Source organism: Equus przewalskii, chromosome 29 (assembly GCF_037783145.1).
Source record: "Equus przewalskii isolate Varuska chromosome 29, EquPr2, whole genome shotgun sequence".
In the NCBI taxonomy this organism is placed as follows: domain Eukaryota; kingdom Metazoa; phylum Chordata; class Mammalia; order Perissodactyla; family Equidae; genus Equus; species Equus przewalskii.
In genome coordinates, this window is record NC_091859.1 from 20,957,075 (window position 1) to 20,979,483 (window position 22,409).

The 22,409-nt window shown below is 38.0% G+C and overlaps 1 protein-coding gene across 15 annotated transcripts in view; it reads left to right on the plus strand.

The window, feature by feature from the left end:
- Positions 1-22,409, plus strand: part of VEZT (vezatin, adherens junctions transmembrane protein) — a 75,317-nt gene that overhangs the window by 42,853 nt on the left and 10,055 nt on the right. For 11 of the 15 annotated variants that reach the window (XM_008514390.2, XM_070600405.1, XM_070600398.1 and 8 more), the window contains 5 exons: positions 2,836-2,983; positions 9,062-9,393; positions 12,094-12,287; positions 17,620-17,720; positions 19,610-19,817. In XM_008514390.2, the coding sequence (XP_008512612.2) occupies positions 2,836-2,983; positions 9,062-9,393; positions 12,094-12,287; positions 17,620-17,720; positions 19,610-19,817 (983 nt within the window). Of the gene's footprint in view, positions 1-2,835; positions 2,984-9,061; positions 9,394-12,093; positions 12,288-17,619; positions 17,721-19,609; positions 19,818-21,891; positions 22,366-22,409 lie in introns of those variants that run through there. The other 4 variants (XR_011534772.1, XR_011534773.1, XM_070600408.1 and 1 more) reach the window with 2 other exon arrangements.

Here is a 22,409-nt window from a genome sequence, read left to right on the forward strand (position 1 = left end):
TATATAGATATTTCTTGTACTATACTACCTCTTTGAAAATTGAGAGAGCATTTTAATTTTAGTCAAGAACTTGTCCATTTAGTTCCCCTACTGCCTAAATACCTGCCTGCTGTGTGCTAGGAAGACAGAATAAAAACTTGTACTACCTACTTTTAAAGGCATTTGAGTGTAGTCAATAGATAAGCCTGTATTTATAATACAGCGTAAGCGCCCAGTGTGCCTCCAGTGTAGCAGGACAATGTACTTGGCCCGTGGGGTCAGAGAATGCTTTCAGGGAGGTGACACCTGAGTTGACCCTCAAGGAATGAGTAGCAGTTGGCCTTAAGGATAATAACAGTCTGCATTCCAAGTAGAGGGAAGCAAAGATATGGAAAGAAATAGACATACAACAGTGTGGCGTGTAAACTGCAAGTGGTTGTTCATTCAGTGAATATTTATTCAGTATAAACTCAGTGCCGAGCAATATGGTAGTCACTAGATATACAATGGTCAACATAAAAGACGTGGTCCCTGCCTCAGGAAACTTATGGTTTGGTGAGGGGCAGGGGGCTAAGAAGCGATAGCCTAATAAAGATTGCAAATTGTGTGAGTTCCCTGTGCCAGTCACTTTTCTCATGGAGATCCTTGTCTCGTGGAGCTTACCTTCTAGTAGATGAGATAATGAATGAAAAGTGCACAAATGAGATTTTTAGACACTTGCTATAAAGAAACAATAGGACAGAGAATGATTGGTGGGTTGCACTTTTTGACTGGATGGTAGGGAAAGGCCTCTCTGAGGAGATGACAGTCAAACTGAGATTTGCATGAGGAGAAAGATTGTGTTCGGGGAAATGGACCAGCAAGTATAAAGACTTTGTGGCAGGAGTGAATTTAGCGTGATTGGAATAAAGAAGGAAGACCGTCATGACTGGAGCCCAGGAAGTTGGGAGTTGGAGTATGAGATGTGATTGAGAGGTAGCCAGGGTCGAGACGAGATCATATTCTCCATAGAAGAAACCTCAAGGAATTAAGATAAAAAAGAATCCACCAGTCATTTCTTTGAAAAGACCAATAAAATATATAAACACTTGCCTGCCTAATCAAAGTAAAGCAAGTGGAAGTATACAAGATTAGTAGTGAGAACAGTGTTGTAGCCATAGATATGGAAGAAATTAAAATAATTATAAGGGGATAGTATATGCAACTTGGTGGCAGCAACTTTGAAAATGTAGGGGGAAATGGATAATTTCTTACCAGAATACAAATCTCCAAAACTGACCTAGGAAGAATTCAAAAACTGAAGAGAATCGACATGTGATAAAAAATATTCCACTTAAAAAAGAAAACACCTTATTATATGTAAACAATGAAAAATCTGCATATATAAAAATATGATAAAGTTCTTGATGTACTACTGTCTAATGACCTCCAGATTATATTGCCAAATGAAAAAATAAAAAGCAAAGTGCACAGAGCAGTATTTATAGTACTACCCTTCTATCTGTGTGTAAAAGGGGTTGTGTGTATATGTGTATGAGGGGATAAATAAGTGTGTGTGTGCATGTGTATATATATACATGCATATCCTACATGCACATTTATATTTGTATTTGCTTTTACATATGTATGTATGCATAAAATATCTCGAAGGATACACAAGATACTGGTAACAGTGATTGCCTTTGCCTTTGGGTAAGGAAACTAGGTGGCTAAGGGAAAATGGTAAGAAGCGGGTTTTACTCTACCCCTTAATACCCCATGATTTTTGCTGAGTAAGATTCGCTCTGAGCTAACATCTCTGCCAATCTTCCTCTGTTTTTTAATATGTGGGATGCCAGCACACCATGGCCACTAACAGAATGGTGTAGGTCTGTGCCCAGGAACTGAATTCAGGCTGCCAGAGTGGAGCGCACTGAACTTAACCACTAGGCCACTGGGGCTGGTCCCCTTTTGAATTTTTAATCATGTGAATATATTACTCATGCAAAAAGTAAATGAATTAAAAAAATTTTAACTACCAGGTCCAGATGGTTTTATAGTTTTTTTTAAAAAAACTATTTCAGAATGTAGAAAAGGTTAGAAATTCTCTCCTACATCATTTTATTTATGAAGATACTATAATCTCATTACTAAAACAGGATGTGTTACAAAGAATAAAAACTGTAGACCAATCTCAGAAATGGAGATACAAAATATTTCAAAAGAATATTTATAGATTTAATCTAGCTTATATTAAAAGTTTATTATAATATGGCCAAATAGGAGTATGCTAGGAATGCAAGAATGGTTCATTATCAAGAACTGTATGGGTATAATCTTTACAAAAACAATTAAAGTGGAAAAAATCACATAGTAATATTGACAGATGCTCATGAGGAAGAGGAAAGTGGAAACGGAGCAGTGTCTATGTTAAACAACTTAGATAGGACCGGTTCAGTGCTGCTTATATCAGTAGTCTGTGCATTTCAGATAATGGTCAGCTAATGGTGTCCTGCATGTGCAGCCTGGCAGGAAAAGAGAGGTATTTACTGTACTGTTCGGAGGGCTTGAACCATGGTGCAATAAAGTACACAATACAGTTTCAAAAGATAGGTGTCAAAAATAGCTAAATTAGCACTTGTGAAGAGTTGAACTTTTAATTCTTTAAGTATAGAAGTATTTTATTCACAAGTATCTTGTAAGATATCTGAGGTATGTCAATATACTCGATTTTAATATCGGTTTCTTTTTTAAAAACTGACATAAATCTCCAGTCACAGTTCAGGATAAAGATCAGTAAAGGTATTTTGGACAGTTTTACTGTATCTTTTATGTTTTAATGAAAAGGCTTTGTTGATTGCCTTAACCTAATTTAACCTACCCCCTGAACTCTGAGAGTGACAATGTAACCAACTACATCTGTGTGGTGCCTTTTAAGGAGCTGGGCCTTGGACTTAGTGAAGAGCAGATTTCAGAAGAGGAAGCGCATAACCTTACAGATGGCTTCAGCCTGCCTGCGTTGAAGGTAATCCGCTTGTGGAAGGGAGGGGTTGAAGTGAAGGAGATGCACTTGTATTGTGCCTGTGCTTTCTGAACCTAAGTGGTGCACCTGTTCCCGTTTATTGTTTGCTGAATATCATCACCATAATAGCTTTACTGATGTTTGTGAAGCTGCCTTGAAAAGCTGAGAGCATCATAAAGATTGGGTAAAGGGATCCTTATATTTTAATATCAAAGTACTTAAAATTTGCGGCCGGCCTGGTGTCACAGCAGTTAAGTTCGCATATTCTGTTTCAGCGGCGCAATGTTCACCAGTTCAGATCCTGGGCACAGACCTACACACCGCTTGGCAAGCCATGCTGTGGCAGGCGTCCCACATAGAAAGTAGAGGAAGATGGGCACAGATGTTAGCTCAGGGCCAGTCTTCCTTAGCAAAATGAGGAGGATTGGTGGCAGATGTTAGCTCAGGGCTAATCTTCCTCAAAAATAAATAAATAAAATTTTACCATAAGTATGTCTTGCCTTAGAATTTAGAGGTAAGTGAATTTACTTTAATAGGAAACCAATATGAGTGATTTTATGACTAGCCATTTGTTTCAACAAACACAGGTAAAGAACTTAGAAAATCTACATCTTCCCTTGGAAAAATCTTCAAAGTTCTTGTTTAGAATAAGAATTTTTCTCATATTTAAGAGCCACTTAAAGAATATATTTGACTGCCTAAGAATTAAACTTATAAACTTCAGATACTGCGTATTTTAAATGCAAACAAGCTCAGGAAAAAACTGCAATGATTTATAATAAAAGCTTTGAATTCTTTCTATATAAAGAACACTAAGGTGTATAAAGAACACTTCAGAAAAGAAGAAATAGAAATGGCCATTAAATGTGACAAGACTTTCAATCTTATTAGTAATGGAAGAAATACAAATAAAAATAACAAGTAAACATTTTGCCAAAGTTGATTATCATTATCAACAAAGATTCAGGGAGATCTCACACACTAGTGGTTAAAGTTTAAACTGGTTCGTTTTTACAGTGAATCTCCGCGGAGGTGTGTGCCCTTTACTCTAGCAGTTTTAAGCTTACAGATTTATCTGAAGAAGTAATCAGATCTACTCAAAGGATGTTCATAATACTGCAACAGCAAATACTGGAAACAAATTAAAAGTTTAGTAATATGAGATTGGTAATGATTTATGGTACATTCATCGGAGTTAGTAGTAGAAAAATAACAACATAGAAAAACGTAAGTTAAAGCAAGTTACAAAAACCATGTGTGAGGTAAGACTTCAATAGTAGTTTTAAGAAGTCAGTACAAATGTCTTTAAATTCCTTTTCAGTATTTAGTAAATTCCACTTAGATATTTCTTTGTTTCTAGTCTTTAAAGCTTCACTTGATACCATGAAAATCAGTGCAAGTGTAGTTGACAGCATATTTATCAAGACCCACTTTGTTTTGAGACTGTTGTATATCAACTTCTACATCTTTTAAATTTTTAGATTCACATAAATACTCATATTCTCCTGTGTTTTTTCTTTCCTGTTGCTTGAAATTTGCCTTATTCTTACCCTCATTCTAACCCATTTCGGTAAATGGCACCATGTAACTTATTAAGCTAGAAACCTGGGCACCATCCTTTTTATGCCTTTTTTTACCCCTCATATCCAGTCTGTCAGCAGATTCTTGTGTTGGTTCAAACTTGAAAATGTTTAAACCCGTCCACTTTTTTCCATACCCCTTCCCACCATCCTCGTCCTGGCTGCCATCTTCTCTTACTCGTCTGCTGCAATAGTTTTCTTGCTGGTTTCCTTAGTTCCCTAAAGTTATTTGTTTCAGAATGCAATGTGACGTATAAAGAGCCTTAAAAAAGCAAAATGCTTTGAATCAGTAATTCCACTTCTGCAAGTCTTTCTTAAGGAAATGATTCCAAATAGAGGAAAGCTTTATGTACAAAGTTGCTTATTAGCTATGTTTACAATAGTGAAAAATGGGATACAGCCTAAATGTGCCGCATTAGAGGAAAGGCTGCATGAATTATGGTAGAGCCACATGTTGGACCATTATGCAGCAGCTACAGCTTTCTTATGAAGATTTTGTAAAAACTTGGAGAAATGTCTGTTAACACCAATGAAACCATCAGGATAAGTAAACGTATATGCGGTATTGCCACAGCTCTGTTTTTAAAAAAAGACTGAGAGAGACAGCCGGCCCTGTGGCCAAGTGGTTAAGTTTGTGTGCTCTGCTTCAGAGGACCGGGGTTCACTGATTCGGAGCCTGGGTGCGGACCTAGGCGCAGCTCATTGAGCCATGGTGTGGCGGCATCACACATAGAGGAACTACAGTGACCTACAACTAGGATATACAGCCATGTGCTGGGGCTTTGGAGAGGAAAAAAACAGAGGAAGATTGGCAATAGACGTTAGCTCAAGGCCAATCTCCTTATCCAAAAAAAATGTCTGGGAGAAAATCCAAGATACTAATAGCTACTCTTTGGGAGTGGTGACACTAGGTAATTCCATTCACTCCCAAATTCAATACAATGACCATGCTTTACTCTATTATGGAAATAAAGGTTTTTTTCAAAGGACAGTTTGAGAGAGTCTTAATGAAGAAAATGCAGAGACTTCGGAATTGAGCAGCCCTGGGTTTATAGTTTAGCCCTAACACTGACTAGCCATTTGACCTTGATTAAGTTATTCTTTGAACTTACTTCACCTGTTAAAAGGGAGTTACCACATCTGCCCTACAAGGTGTTAGGTCAAATGAGAAGACATACAAAATACGTACAGAAGGGCTTTTTGTATAATTAGTCCTCAAAAATGGTAATAGCTGTTATTCTTTAAGAAGGATTTGGAGAAAGAATTTTGGTCATATTTCTTCATTTCCTTTTTAAAATTATTTTTTGTTTACTCATCAAGATATCTCAGTGATTTCCCTATTTCTTTATGCTTTTGATACGTTGTTTTCAAAAGCTTGTTAAATCCTGAATTGTATTTTGGCTTAAGTGTAGGCAGCAAAGAGAAAAGGTGGACCCCCTGGAGTCAGACTTTCCAAGTTTGACTCTGACTACATCGCTTACCTGCTGATGTGGTCTGGAGCAAATCATTGTTTCTGTGTTTATAAACATGGCATAATCATAATGTTTACCTCCAAAGGATTAAATATTTGCCCATCCAATGCCTGGGATAGAGTAAGTGATTAATAAATGTGAGCTAATTTTTAAAATTGCATCTGATGTGACCTGCTCCAAAATGTGAGGCTTGTTCTCGGTTATCTCCCACCCACCCCCAATGATGCTAGTTGTAGCTGGATCCTGTTTGCTCACCCGTGTTGTTTTACAAATCAGACTAACTAGTATTTTGATTTTTGCTTGTTAATCTATAACCAAACTCAGTGATTGCGTTGCATTGTCACCAGGAATATCAGCCTCTGAAAGAAGCCTTATCTTGAGATCTATGGAGGTTATAAACTGCTGAAAACTCCTGTAATGTTCTAAAACCATGTTTTGCCACCTTGTATAATTGCCATTGTACCCAGGAAAAGAAGTTAAAAATGAATTTTGTGAGTTAAATTTTATAAGAAAATTCTCTCTCAAAAGAGCAACGCTAATTAAAGCTTTAAAAAAATGTGGTGATAGAGGTTTACAAATAAGTCACGGCCTTTTGTTTTCCTGTGTAATCGTCATTGTGTCCTACAAAGGAAATACATTTTGGATTTATTTTTTGTTGTTCACATATCTTCCCTAAAGAAAACTTAACAAGAGCAAATGCTGCACCTTTGGGAAAGGAAACCACTTCTTCATTGTATCTGGGGGAGACATATTTAAGATATTTAGTACAGAGTCCTTATGCCTGTTTTTTTCCTTGTTTAAATTTTTAACTAGTTTTTTAAATTATTGTAATGTAGTATATTTTCTGCTTTAGAAAAATAAATCCTCATTGATGAAAATACTTTAAATCAAAATTTCCTAGGGGCCAGCCCAGTGGCACAGCGTTTAAGTTTGCACATTCCGCTTTGGTGCCCTAGGGTTCACTGGTTCAGATCCTGGGTGTGGAGCTACGCACCGCTGCTCAAGCCATGCTGTGGCAGGCATCCCACGTATAAAGTAGAGGAAGATGGACACAGATGTTAGCTCAGGGCTAGCCTTCCTCAAAATAAATAAATAAATAAAATTTCCTGTTTGCCCACAAACTATGGTTTTCCCTTCATCCAGAGCAGCTCCACTATCCAAAGAACAAACAGAAAAAAAATGTATACTTCAGAGTTTTGGTTTAATTGGATAATATGGTAGTGATTAGATAATAAGTTAGTCTTTTTTAAAGTGGCAGTAAGCTATGGCAACTTGATTCTTTTGGTTGCTGTGGGCCAAAACTCTGGAATCATCCTTGATAACACTTTTTTTCTCAAACAATTCATCAAGAGATTCTGACAGTTGTACTTTCACAGTATATCCAGAGTCTTGACTACTGCTCACCTCTTGGCACTAACCACTGTGATACAAACTACCATTAACCCTCACCTGGATTATTGCAGTAACTGGTCTCTCCACTTCTACTCTCATCTCCCTGTCATCTCTCAACACAGCAGCTAGAATGAGCCTGTTACAGCATAACTCGGGTCATGTAACTCTTCTGCTCAAAACCCTTCAGGGCTCCCCATTTCTCTTAGAGTAAAAGCCAGAGTTACTTCAGTGACTTCATTGCTTACTGCACTCTCCCTTGCTTACTGTACCCCAGCCACGCTGACATTCTTGTTCCTCAGATGTGCCAGGTATACTCCTGCTGCAGGAGTTTGCACTTGAACCTCCTGCTCCCTGGAGCTCTTTTCCCTGTTGAGTCTCATGGCTCAGTTCCTTCAGGTGACGCTTTTTTAGAGAGCTTCCTGGCCACCCCACCCCACCCTTCCTTTCTCCCCATGTGTGCACACATAAATGCACACTCACTGTTTGCCTTCCCTACTGTGTTTTTCCCGTAGCCCATCAGCCAGGAAACTATCTTCTTCTTGTTATTATCTGTTGCCCCTCTATTTGAATATAAGCTCCATCTGGGCAGGGATTTTTTTCACTTTTGTTCACTGCTGTATTATTAGCACCTAGAACAGTGCCTGGCACATCGTGGTGCTCAAGAAATATTTGCTGAATGAACAAATAAAGGATATAGAAAATCATTGTAGTGACAAAATTTAATAGTTAAATAAGAAGCCTTAGGAGTTAAGCTTGTTTATATTCAAGAATTCCTAGATAGTGTGTCTTTAGCAATTTGGAGATTTGGCCTTGCTCGTTTTTAAAAAATAAGTTAATGGTAAAATAGGTTTACATTAAATTATCTTAATTCATTATTTGCATAATTTTAACATTCATTTAATAAAACAGTTTAAATAATGTCCATTTTCGTAGTTTGGAAAATTGGAATTTAAATTGGTTCAGTCCTCTTTTTGTTGTCTGCTAACTCTTGTTCATACTAGGTTGTTTCCTCCTGTGTTTGTTTGTTTGTTTGGGGGATATTGTCCTGCCCTTGAACAGGACTATGTCTGAAGAGATCCCTTGCTGCCTGGATTCATGGTGTGTTCCTCCAGAATGGATTTTCTAGTTTCTCATGCCAGACGTTCCTAGGTATGATCACTCTGGGACTGATTTTTATGTTATTTCTTAGCAATTTCCTAGGCCAAAACAGTGGTATAGTTGTGAACCCCAAACTCTGGATCCATCAGTGACTCATTTCTTTGGACTCGTATAGGTCCATCATTCCTACTGTCTTTTCTCCTTTGTGTAAAGTTTTTTAATAATTCATCAAGGAATTGTTACTTCTAATAGATGTGTCTCATTCCATCACCACTTGTTTTCTAGGGCAGAGCTGCACTAAATTAGGTACTGGTGTTACCTGCTGTATGGGAATCAGAAGTTCCTCACATGCCGTGACCGCATAATTTGATGTAACATTCTTGGCTAATCTTAGAGTTAGATCAAGCCTAGCTCTTTTCATTACTTAGGATAAAGTGAAAAATTTAAACCAGAAGTTAAGATAAACAAGTCTGTAGTTTGTTTTGAATGTTAGCCAATACATTTTGTTGATCTAGGCCTTTTTTCTCTTTTTTTTTCAGGTTTTGTTCCAACTCTGGGTGGCACAGAGTTCAGAGTTCTTCAGACGGTTAGCCCTGTTACTTTCTACAGCTAATTCACCTCCTGGGCCGTTCCTTACTCCAGCACTTTTGCCTCATCATATTTTATCCGATGTGACTCAAGGTCTCCCTCGTGCCCATTCTGCCTGCTTGGAGGAGCTTAAGCGCAGCTATGAGTTCTATCGGTACTTTGAAACTCAGCACCAGTCAGTGCCCCAGCGTCTATCCAAAACTCAACAGAAGTCGAGAGAACTGAGCAACATTCACACAGCAGTGCGCAGCTTACAGCTCCATCTGAAAGCATTGCTGAATGAGTAAGTTTAGAAGCCATTTAAGGAAATGTTCCTGTGATTAGCAAGCTTCATTCTTGTGCCATTGTGGTTGTTGGCTTATGTCCTAGCTAGAAAGAAGAAGCCAAATTGAGACCTGCAGCATGAAGGATGGTTTATAGCTATGAATGTAGCAGAGAAACAATGATTTGTAAGTACCATAATTCAGGGGAGTCATTTACAGTTTTCACTTTGCCTGATTTCAAAAGAAAACCTAGAAAGATGCGACAAAAGCAGATGTTCATTCTGTTTGAGAGCTGAAGTGGAGAAGTTTATGAAGAATGAGCTTGCTTTAACTCTTTTTAAGTAGGGCTCTTAAACTGGGACCTGCAATCTAAGAGAAATATCTGCCAGCACTGGAACGATAAATTATAAGAAGTGGTTTTTTTTAAAAAAAAAAAAAAAAGGTATTGTTATGTATAGTTGAAGAGTAACATATTGCTGACTTTCTAAATAAATTCAGCAGCTTTGGACATTTTTCTGTAGCACAGGAAAGGCTTTTTGACCCCAGTTGAATAGTATAACGTAGGGCCCATAGTTTATATTTGTTGGTCTTCTACTTTGCGTAGTATTGTTGGTACTCTGCCTTAGTAAAGTATAGGTTCCAGTCATTCCAGTGAAAATTTTCTGTGACAGAGACTTGCAGTTTAGGACTGGATAAAATGAATGGTTGGATTCATGTTGTGTTGGTAATCGGGAGGGTCATAGGAATTTAAAGACTGCAGTTGGCGTACTTGGCCCTAGATAGCAGGCAAGAAGTGGAAGGGGGAAGGCAGCAATCAATTTTGAAAGATAAACAAATGGTTCAAAAGGATTTGAAGTCTCAGTAAAATCTAAAGACTAGTTTACTAGAGTGAGGAAGGATATAATATACAAAGGTAGGAAATTAAGGTCAGAAAGACATTTTGAGTAGGTAAGTTTTTACCCACCAATACAAGTTCTGAGCTAGGTACGTAAGGCTGATGTTAAGGTTAGGACCTAAGGAAAAATTAAGCTATGAGGCAGGGATGTTCTGCTGGCCTTAGCTGCTCCCTGCCTTCCACAGGGAATATGGGAGATGAGGCGATCTCCACCTGAGTGGGTGGCAAAGGCTGGATCATCATCAGAGGAAAACAAGATTTCAGTGGAAAGGTTGCATTAGGCTAATCCAGTGTCTCTAGAGAATTAGTTTTTGGCAATAGAATCAGAAATATACAGGGCGTAATGGAATGCATTAGAATGAGGGATGATGGCTCAGAGAAGGAAGAGTGCTACACTGGATGGGCATGAAAATGAAAAGGAGGAGCTTTGTACCTTGGGATTATGTGTGGAAAGTATGTTCCCTGTTTAAAAATGAAATATTCTACACGTTATGGTGTGTCACCTTTCAAAAATTTTTTTTTTTAAAGATTAGCACCTCAGCTAACAACTGTTGCCCAGTCTTCTTTTTTTTTACTTCTTCTCCCCCAGTACATAGTTGTGTATTCTAGTTGTGAGTGCTTCTGGTTGTGTTATGTGGGATGCCACCTCAGCATGGCCTGACGAGCGGTGACATGTCTGCACCCAGGATCCAAACCAGCGAAACCCTGGGCGAACTTAACCACTTGGCCACGGGGCTAGCCCCTCAAAATATTTTAACTAGAGAGTATACCAGTCACAAACCATCATATCTGATTTGTTCTATAGCACTGCTGTACACTCAAAGTGTTATCTAAATAATAGTTTTGTGTTCCATTCCTCCCTCTCACTTGTCCCCTTTGCTGTTCCCACTCTAACTTGCCTAAACTAGGACATAACCCTTTAACTGTTCTCCCTGCCTCCAGAGTGCTCACTGCCCGATTAGTGATTCTAAGGCATATATTTGCTTTCTCACTTAACTGACAATCTTCACTGGTTTCCGAATGTAGCAGCTTAGACCAAAGTCTGTATAAAACATCCCATAGAACGGGTTTGCCAGAACCTGACTGCAGTCTGCTTTTCTGTCTTTATTTTGCACTCCTTTCCTTCAGTTTAGCCAAACTATATAAATGCCTTTTTCCATGTACCATCTGGAATGACCTTCCTCATCTTTTGTACATGCTCAAATTTTATCAATCCTTCGGTGCTACCTCAAAAATACCTCTTCCTCAGCTGTTCCCTGTGTGTACCCATAACTGGTAGTAACTTCCCCTTCTGAATTCTTGCAACACTGTATCTTTCTTTCTCTGTGGATTCAGCCCCGCTTTACAGCTTACCAGCTGCATGACTCCAGACAAGTTTCTTCAACTCTCTGGGCTTAATTCCTCATCTGTAAAATGGAAATAAAATGGTATTATAACTTTGATATTTATTGTATTTATATATGTATAGTTTCCCTGATTCAATCATAAGTTTCTTATAAGTAGGAAATGGACTTAATCTATCCTTTCAGTTCATAAAATGCCCACTATGTGTGCAAGAAATATTTGTTGAATAAATATATGATATTCTTTATGAGCTTTTTAAAAAATTGTGGTAAAGTACACATAACATAAAATTTACCATTTAAGCATTTTTAAGCACACTATTCAGTGGCATCAAGTACGTATACATTGTTCTGCAACTGTTACCACCCTCCATCTTCAGAACTTTTTTCATCTTATAAGCTTATTTCTTAACTAAGCCTTGTGAATTATAAATTTTCCTTTTTGTATTTTAGAAATCTGTTTGTTTTTCCTTATTACTCAGGGTAATAATTCTTGAAGATGAACTTGAAAAGCTTGTTTGTACTAAAGAAACACAAGAACTAGTGTCAGAAGCTTATCAAATCCTAGAACAGAAATTAAAGTTGATTCAGCCCCATGTTCAAGCGAGCAACAACTGCTGGGAAGAGGCCATTTCTCAAGTGGACAAACTGCTACGAAGGAACACCGATAAGAAAGGTAACTATGAGAGATTTCTTTCACATACACTTACCAGAAATGCTTATTCCACTCTGGTAGGATTTTATCAGGTGTATTTCTTATCTCCATGATGAAACTGACTTGACAAAATTTCTTAGTTTACTTAAAAAAGATTGAGCTTATACGTACAAATTGACCCTGAATATAAAGTCTTGCCTCCTATTATTATCGCCTTCTATTAAACAAAAAATTAATATTATTTAAAGTTTCCCTGAATCATATGCCTCCTTTTTAAAAAACTTAAGTGAAGGGATAGATTTTAATAGTATTATTTAATTATTAGAATTTCCAGAAACTCTTTTCCAGTTAGGGTAATAATGAGTTTCATAGTCAGGGGCCAGAAACTGAGTTTTGCTTTTAAGATAAAATACTCAACAGGAGCCTGGCCTCATGGCCTAGTGGTTAAATTCTGCATGCTCCTTTTTGGCAACCAAGGTTCAGTTCCTGGTGCAGACCTACACTGCTTAGCAGTGGCCATGTTGTGGTGATGACCCACATACAAAATAGAGGAAGATTGGCACAGATGTTAGTTCAGGGTGAATCTTCCTCATCAAAAGAAAAAAGAAAATACTTACTTCAGTCATTCAGAAATAGTATACAGATGCCATAATAAGTGGTACTGCATATTTGTTATTAAGGGTCTAAAATGTATTATTAAGTGCCATTATTTAATGGTAACATCAGAGTGCCTTGTACTTGCTAGGTAAAAATGCAGTCTTGAAGTTTTCTGCAAAACTGCTTTCATTTGACCCAGCTTTTATACTTGTTTTTTAATTAATTTCACTGATTTCCTTGTAAATGTTCAGTATATTAATGTTTAAACTTGTGATACAAACCAATACGGTGTTTATACCTTGGACCTTTATGATGAGGTTGATCAGATTTATGTACAGAAATTCTGTTGCTGCCAAAGATAATTAATGCTTTATCATCTTATTAGTCATTGTTTTGTTTAAAGCTAGATCTGTCTTACTTGGTTTAATGTCTTAAACAAGCTGAATAAGTCCTTACAGTAAAAGTATTAACTTTTTTCAAAGAAAATGTTACCATGCTAATTACTGATATATTACCGATAGATTTCCTTTATATCTCAAATGTAAATGGTGAATAATTTTTTCTACAAAGTATACATTTGCCAAGGGTTTTTGATATGTGTAAATATTTATGCATATTAACTTTTTGATGTGAGTTAAGGCTAGAGCTTTTGCGTACATTTTCTGTAAGTAGAAACACTGAGAAGACCATTGGGTGTTAAAAGATGTATCCCATTCACCCCTCCTTTAGCATACTCTGAGATGTTGAATCTTGGTCATTCACTTAAACATGATTGTTAAAACTGTCTCCAAATCATTGGGCAGGTGATACGCCATTTCTTAATTATGTACTGTATGTGTGGCTTTTGCTCATAGGTAATAACGATATGAATTAAGACCAAGTAATTCACAAACTTATCTCACTGAAACGCTCATAATGACCATTGCTGTACAACTTGAAATAAAATGTTTGAATTTTTTAAGAAACAAGTGATTTAGTTAGCAATATCTTTTTTGTTGTTACTTCAAAATTACAGGAATATCACAAAAATAGGTCATCCGACTCTCCAGTTGTTGACAGATTTGCCTTATCTCTCTGTGTATGAGTCTGTGCATTCTTTTGTTGATGTTCTGCACCATTTGAGAGTAAGATGCAGACGTGAAATCCCATTACCCCTAAATACTTCTCTTTGCATTTTTGAAAAACATAGACATTCTCCTCCATACCCACAGTATACCATCAGAATGAGGAAATCAACACTGATATAGTATTGCTCTGATGCACAGACCTTGTTCTGATTTTACTGATTAGTCTAATAATATTTTTGTATGTCCAGATCACACGTGGCATTTAGTTTTCTTGTTCTGTCTTCTCCTTTAGCTTTTCTTGTCTTTCATGATACATATTTTGTAAAAAAAATACCTTGAGATTATATAAATATCCTTTCTGTATCAAACTTTTTCCCATTATTAAGTATACACATACCGTATGACCCAGTCATATCATAGCTAGATATTTTCTCTGGAGATATAAAAACTTAATATTCACACAAAAAACTATACTCATATTTTATAGTGGCTTCATTCATAATCACTAAAACTAGAAGCAGCCCAAATAACCTTGAGCTGGTGAATAGATAAACTGTTTCATCCATCCATCCAATGGAATACTACTCAGCAATAAAAAAGAAATGAACTGCTGATACATCAGGAAGATGGAAGAATTTCTAATACTAATGCTAATCAAAAGAACCCAGACTCAAATCACTCCATACTATATGATTCCATTTACATGGCATTCTTAAACTGGTAAAATTTAATAGGAACAGAAAACATTTCCATGGGTATGAGGAGTTGGATAAGGCAGCATTAGTAAATATTTAAGCTGGAGCTATCCTATATTTTGATTGTGGTGGTAGTAGTGGTTACATGACTCTAATTTGTCTAAACTCATAAAATTATATACCAAAAAGACTGAATTTTATAAGTGAATGAAATAAAATAAATTAGCTTAAAATTTTTTCACCCAGGGGCTGGCCCAGTGGCGCAGCAGTTAAGTTCGCACGTTCCGCTTTGGTGGCCCAGGGTTCGCCGATTTGGATCCCGGGTGCGGACATGACAAGGCTTGGCAAGCCATGCTGTGGTAGGCGTCCCCTGTATAAAGTGGAGAAAGATGGGCATGGATGTTAGCTCAGGGTCAGTCTTCCTCAGCAAAAAGAGGAGGATAGGTGGCAGATGTTAGCTCAGGGCTAATCTTCCTCAAAAAAAAAATTTTTTTTCACCAGCTAGCTTTAGCATCCATTGATACTTTTTGCTTAAATTAGATTTTGCTTAAATTAGATGGCTGCCAAATAGTAATTTTCTAATTCCATTTTTCCTTTTGTACTTCTTAGTTGGCATTCTATTATAAAGTAAAGCATCCCTCTTTTCCACTTATTTACTTATTTATATCAATATGGATGCATGGATTCTTCTTTTTTTTTCTTTTTTTTTAAGATTTTATTTTCCCTTTCTCTCCCCAAAGTGCTCCAGTACATAGTTGTGTATTTTTAGTTGTGAGTCCTTCTAGTTGTGGTATGTGGGATGCCATCTCAGCATGGCTTGATGAGCAGTGCCATGTCCTCGCCCAGGATCCGAACTGGTGAAACTCTGGGCCACCGAAGTGGAGCATGCAAAGTTAACCACTCGGACACAGGGCCAGCCCCTCTTTTTTTGAAGAAGAAAAAGATTAGCGCTGAGCTAACATCTGCCACCAATCCTCCTCTTTTTGCTGAGGAAGACTGGCCGTGAGCTAACATCCATGCCCATCTTCCTCTACTTTCTGTGTGGGACACCTGCCACAGCATGGCTTGTCACGCGCTGTGGAGGTCCGCACCTGGGATCTGAACTGGCAAACCCCAGGCCACCAAAGCAGAACGTGCGAACTTAACCTCTGTGCCACCAGGCTGGCACCATAGATTCTTGTTTTATTTGATGAATCATAATTTGTTACTGTTATATTATTGTTTTGTTTCTCAAATTGTCCAAAGTTTGACCAGAGGGAACCCATTCAACATGGTTTGTGTCACCAGCATTCTTTGAGCTCTTCTTTACTTTCTTATACTTTCCTTGCCCCCAGTCCTCGTATCAGCCATGTCTCCAAGAGGTCCTCATTTCATTTTTTGTTTTTTCGTGAGGAAGATTGGCCCTGAGCTAACATCTGTTACCAGTCTTCCTCTTTTTTTTTCTTTCTCCCCAAAGCCCCAGTACATAGTTGTATAACCTAGTTGGAAGTCATTTTAGTTCTTCTGTGTGGGATGGCGTGGCCTGATGAGCAGTGTGTAGGTCTGCCCCAAGGATCCATGCCAGCAAACAAACCCCGGGCTGTGGAAGCAGAGCCCGTGAACTTAACCACTCAGCCACAAGGACGGCCCCAAGCCCTCATTCCTTTTAATGGAAGATTGCATTTAGAAACCAAGATCTGGGTGCTATATGCTCATAGCCACCAGGATGTTATTGCTTTTACCACTTCTCAGTGTACAAACCTGGGAAACATATCTGTGTATATACATTTAACACACGTATATCTATTTCTATAGCTGTCTGTCCATGTGTGTTATAAACCATAAGTTCACACCAATACCTCCAGTTTAATTCCAACACCACTTAATTTATTCTGTCCTTCCCCCTTTCTATATTTGTACCTACTTTTTCTGATTATGAGAAACTTGGCTGTCATTATCTTCAATATATTTATTTACTCAATCCTTTGTATATAACCAATCACCTGACACTATGGATTGTCTCCTACTAAGCCACATTTCCTGCCGACTCACAGCTACTGAGAGTTCTGCCCAGCTCAGCCCAGCTTGCTTTGACCACACCAGCCCGTGCCAGCCAACCCTGGTCCCAACCAATTATCTGTCATTACTTTTAAAAGGTGAAAATCTAGAGGCTAAAACCATACTTCTTTTTAAGTGGAGAGAAATTGATGAAAGAGAGCTCGATATGAGATTAAGTAACCCTGTGATTAGATACCAAACACCAGTTTTAGTTTACTTATTTATCTTTTTAGATGTTTTTTGTTGTTGTTGTTGAGGAAGATTGGCCTCAAGCCAACACCTGTTGCCAATCCTCCTCCCCTTGCCTGAGGAAGATTGTCCCTGAGCTAACATCCGTGCCACTTGTCCTCTGTCTTGTATGTGGCACATGCCATGGCATGGCTCAGTGAGTAGCATGTAGGTCTGTGCCCGGGATCCAAATGCACAAACCCTGGGCCCCCAAAGTAGAGCACGCAGACTTAACCAGTATGCCACTGGGCCAGCCCGATACCAATTTTAAATAACTAATCAAAGTTGAACTCACCTGGGTGATCATTTCCAGCTATTTACTTGTGAAATTCACTTCCACTTTTAACTTCTGAGTGTAAAAATAGTACAATTGAAGTGCAAGATTGAAGTTTGTCTTTTGTGAGGAAGGGTGATAGTCTGTCTTGAGACTGTTCCTATGCCTTGAGCAAAAGTTGATTTGTTCAGCAAATATTCATAGAGTACCAGTTGTATGCCAGATAGTACTTAGTGAGCTGAAGGGGGAGAAAACCAGGTTTTCTCCTCCAAGAGCTTAAATTTAACTTAAATTGTAAATCTACTGATTTACTGCTATTAACTTTAATATCCTTGTTTTTTAAATGAAAGTTATAATCAGAACAAGTTGGACTATGAAATTGGCAAAATAGTAGTAACAAGAATATTTTTTAATTATATATTCACTAATTTCTGTGCGGCCTGTTTCTTTTTAAGCCAAGCCTGAAACAGCATGTGAAAACCCACACTGTACTGTAGTACCGTTGATGCAGCCTGCTCTACACATCGCAGACAAAGATCCCATCCCCGAGGAGCAGGTAAGGGTGAAAATTGTTTTTTTCCCCCAAAGAAGAGTTTCATGTACACAGTTACCTAACTTTCTCTGTAAGTGAAGTTATAGGATAATTAATTGTTGAATAAGTTGTTGAATTTATGTTTCTTGTTTTTTTATAAAGATTTTTTTTTTCCTTTTTCTCCCAAAGCCCTCCGGTACATAGTTGTGTATTTTTACTTGTGGGTCCTTCTAGTTGTGGCATGTGGGATGCCACCTCAGCGTGGCTTGATGAGCAGTGCCATGTCTGCGCCCAGGATCCGAACTGGAGAAACCCTGGGCTGCCGAAGTGGATCACACAAATGTAACCACTCGGCCACAGGGCCAGCCCCTGAATTTATGTTTCTAATGAGCTTCAAAATCACAGTGTAGTGTATTGAGTTTATATCAGATCGTTAGTTCTTAGTGCCTTGAATTTGAATCCATTGAATCTACCGGCAGATTTTCTTGTTATTTGTATCTAATTTTCCATTTCTTAGACACTTAAAAGTGATTAAACCCATTAAAAATAAGTGAATTGACAGAGGTACCTTCTGGGATACTGGAAATGTTATTTTTGTTTTGTGAGGAAGATTGACCGTGAGCTAATATCCATTGCCAATGTTCTTCTTTTTGCTTGAGGAAGATTGTTGCTAAGTAACATCTGTGCCAGTCTTCCTCTATTTTATGTGGGATGCTGCCACAGTGTGGCTTGATGAGTGGTACTAGGTCTGCGCCTGAGATCTGAACCTGCAAACCCCAGGCCACTGAAGCAGAGCACACGAACTTAACCACTATGGCACTGGGCCAGCCCCTCGAAATGTTTTTATCTTGATCTGAGTGGCGGTTACCAGTATATACACATACATAAAAATCCTGTACAGTTAAGATTTGTGCATTTGACTGCATGTATGTTATACCTCACTTTAAAAAACAAGTTTTTAATGATTGCATTAGATATTGACAAAGATTTCTTTTGCTCCTCCTAAGGAAAACTTCTTTTCCTTAGGTCATGTTGTCTATTCAGTATTCTTAATTGCAAAGGGAGACCCTACATGGTTTAACAAACAAGAAATTGATTAAAATCATTAGCTGACAGAATATTTCAGCGGGCCAGATAATCAAGCTTGAATCAGGCTGGGGTAAACAGCCAAAAGCACTCAAAAGAACTGTTCCAGTGGCAATACCACTGCCTAGATCACTGGATGCAGACGTTGCCACTTGCTCCGTCGTTGCTGAATGATGAAAGCTACCTTCAAACTTTTACCTCTGGAAATGATCTGCCACCATCCTTGCCAAAATGGGCTCCTCAAGATGCTTGCTGCTTTTATAGCAGACTTCTGAATCAGATCTGATCCAGGTACATCTTGAGGATCCCAAGTCATTTTCCTGAACCATAACTGCAAGAGAGGCTGGGTGAACAAGAATCCTACCCTCTGCCTTAGAGATGGAGAACCAGAGGATGAGATATTGCCCAGACCTACCAATAGTGTTCAGATTTCCTAGGAAGTCAGAAAGAACCACAGATGTCTACCACAAAAAGACTAACGTACCTGACCGCTGCCCCACACCACCGGCCCTGCTCATTTTGATTGGTTTTGACAAAGCTAATAACTGTAATCTTGACTAGATCTATAGAGTAGTATCAGAGTAGAAAAATAATGATTGAACTTGTTAAACTTTCTTATCCACAGCCTTTGTTTGTATCAACTGTTAAGTTGTTTTAAGATGTCAGCTTATCTATAAGTATGTTTTCTTTGTTTGCCCAACTACTTTAATGACCTGTGCCGAGAGTCCTCATTTTTTAATCTTGGAGATGGGTAGGTGCAAGAAAATGGATGCTCCTAGGAAACTATCTGCTTGAAGTAAAGTGCTTTTTGTTGTATTCATTTTCAGGAATTAGAAGCTTATGTTGATGATATAGATATGGACAGTGATTTCAGAAAGGATGATTTTTATTACTTGTCTCAAGAAGACAGAGAGAGACAGAAGCGTGAGCATGAAGAATCCAAGAGGGTACTCCAAGAATTAAAATCTGTGCTGGGATTTAAAGCATCCGAGGCAGAAAGGCAGAAGTGGAAGCAACTTCTGTTTAGTGATCACGGTAAGCACTGACTTCAGAGTAAAAGCTTATCTCAGTGTAGGGGATTCTTTTTTCTTGAACTGTGAATCTTACTTTAGCTATATAATTCTTATGGCTTTAATTTTAGGGATCCATCAGTAAGTATAGTAGTTTTTCTTCTAGACGTGAAATCAGTTTGATCAATAAAAAAGTAGGTATATAATCAAATTGGGAATATGAAATCACACTTTTTCATCAGTTGATTTTTTTACTAAATTTGTTTTAGAATGGCCAATGGGTTGAATAAATTAGAGTGTTTTCAAATTTAGTGAATTCGAGATTCTAAACTCTGTTATCTTTATGTTTATATTATAGATGCCTCAATGAAACACAAAATAATAACTCTATGTTCATTATTGAAACAAATGAATTAAGACCTAACCACTTAGTTACATCATTAAGGTTACTTCATTGATTTGAGCACTTAAGTAGATGGGAGAAGAGGAGGTGCCTCTGTGCGCAAAGTCTCCATACTTGGATTTGGACCAAGTTGGATGACTGGTAATACCTGAGATTAGCCTTAAACTCCCTTATGTTTCCTGCCCTGCTTTTCTTTAGTCAAACTTCATGGGAGGCAGGGGAGGGAGTGAAGGGACACTTAATACTTGGCATTATCAAACTACCTAATTCCTAGTTGAGGAAGTAATTCCTATGTATTTCTAAGAAGGTTGAGTGGGGCTTCCCTTCCATTTTTGAGCATGACGCTCATTTTGGGGTTGAGCCCAAAACCGACTGCCTTCTTTTTCCCTTCCTCTTTTTCACTAGAAGTATATACCTTACCTATACTTCTGGAAAATTCCCCAGGGTTTTCTTCTCTTGGGAGCCCTACTATTCTCCCTTGTCCAGATGTACCTTGGACAAGATGTATCTGCGAGCTCCTTCCAGGTGTTTCTCAAACAGCGTATTGATAATGACTCTTTAACTTAAAAACCTATAGCGGTTCCTTTCTTGTTATATTAAATCTAAACTCCTTTACCTGGTTTCAAGCCTCTCCATCATGAGTCCGTCATATCCAATTGTATTTCCCACTATTTCTAATAAAGATATCTTCTTCTAGTTATATTTATCTCATTAGACTATGCGTCCACAAACTTGCTGTTTTTATTCATGAAGAACATTCATGCTGATCCCTTTACCAAGAATTCTCTCTTTCCCCAAGCTGTCGTCTCCACCAGTCTCCCCTGTGAATCCTCCTCTGACCGCTCCAGCCCTTCTCTGACACCTCTCCTACCACTGCAGATGCTCACACCAGAGGGGCACAGTAGTGAAATGAAAGCAGGTCTTGAGCAGCACAGCATATAGTAGATTAAGAACTTCCCCCCCCAAAAAGAACTTCCCAGCAGGAGCAGTAAAAATAGAGTTTCTGTAACCTGCTTGTTCATATATTGGGCCTACGTAAATCAGAGATTAAGACTATTACGTTTTAGGCTTTGTTGTTTTCTATGTGGTCGATTGTATTGTCTCTATAATTAAATTACAGTCTCCTTAAATAGGGGCTTTTTTATCCCCCTCAGTATTCATTCAGCAAATTATTCACTCAACAAGTAGTTATTGAGGCACTGTTTACTGCTGTATATCCGTAGCACTTGGATCAAGAGACAAAACTCCCTCCACTCCCGGAGGCTTATATTCTGGCACGGTGGAAATGCACTTGTCCGCTGACCCATTATACAGATTATATCTCCCCATTTAATGAGCAGTATTCAGGAATATCAATCAACTTCTGATATATGTTGCATTCTTTAAGAACTGACAGATTTATAGACTAAAGCTGTACATGAAGACTGAAAATAGCACTGTATATGAACTTGTGTCCTTTTTTTATTTAGTATTTTCTTCATGTAGCTTTAAAATTATCCAATTGACAGTATGGGCAAAGATTTAGCGAGAGAAGTGTGCCTCTTTTCAGGTATGTGCTTTGATAGTTTACATTTGAAAGGGCAATAATGCTGATTTAGTTTGTGAAAATAAGTAAAAAGCTGCTGATACCATAAAATGCTTTTCCCATGAAAAATTTCAGTACATCTTCCAGAGTTGTTTTCATCTCTGCCTACAGGGGTAAAGTCCGAATGGAATTAGAGAGGGACATTCTACAATGGAACCTGCTGTGGCCATTTTTTTCTGTTGTTGCTGCTTCTCTAGTGGAGTTACTGCAGCTTAGGGATCTGTTTCTTGGAAATGGACACGTTTTACAAAATTATTTTTTAAATAAACGCCAGATCTTCAAGACGCACTTTTTTTCTTCCGTCATGCTTCATAATATATTGTATTGTACTAACCCCTCATACTGGGAGGAGAGACTGCCTAGCAAGCAACCCACTGCCTACTAACATCAAGAGGGGCTAAATAAACTTCATTTTCCTTGAAAGGACAACTTCTGCCGTATGGATGTAATATTTATGTATTATGCTTTGTACAGTAGTTGATCTTAAATACAGATTTTATTTCATTTTATATTTTTCTGTGGCATTACAAAATGTGTAGAAGTTATGGCTTTGTTGTCATCAGGGTCTTGTTAGGTGGTTGGCAAGTAAGTTGAATTATATGTTGCATTTTTTTCCCCGTGCTGTTTTA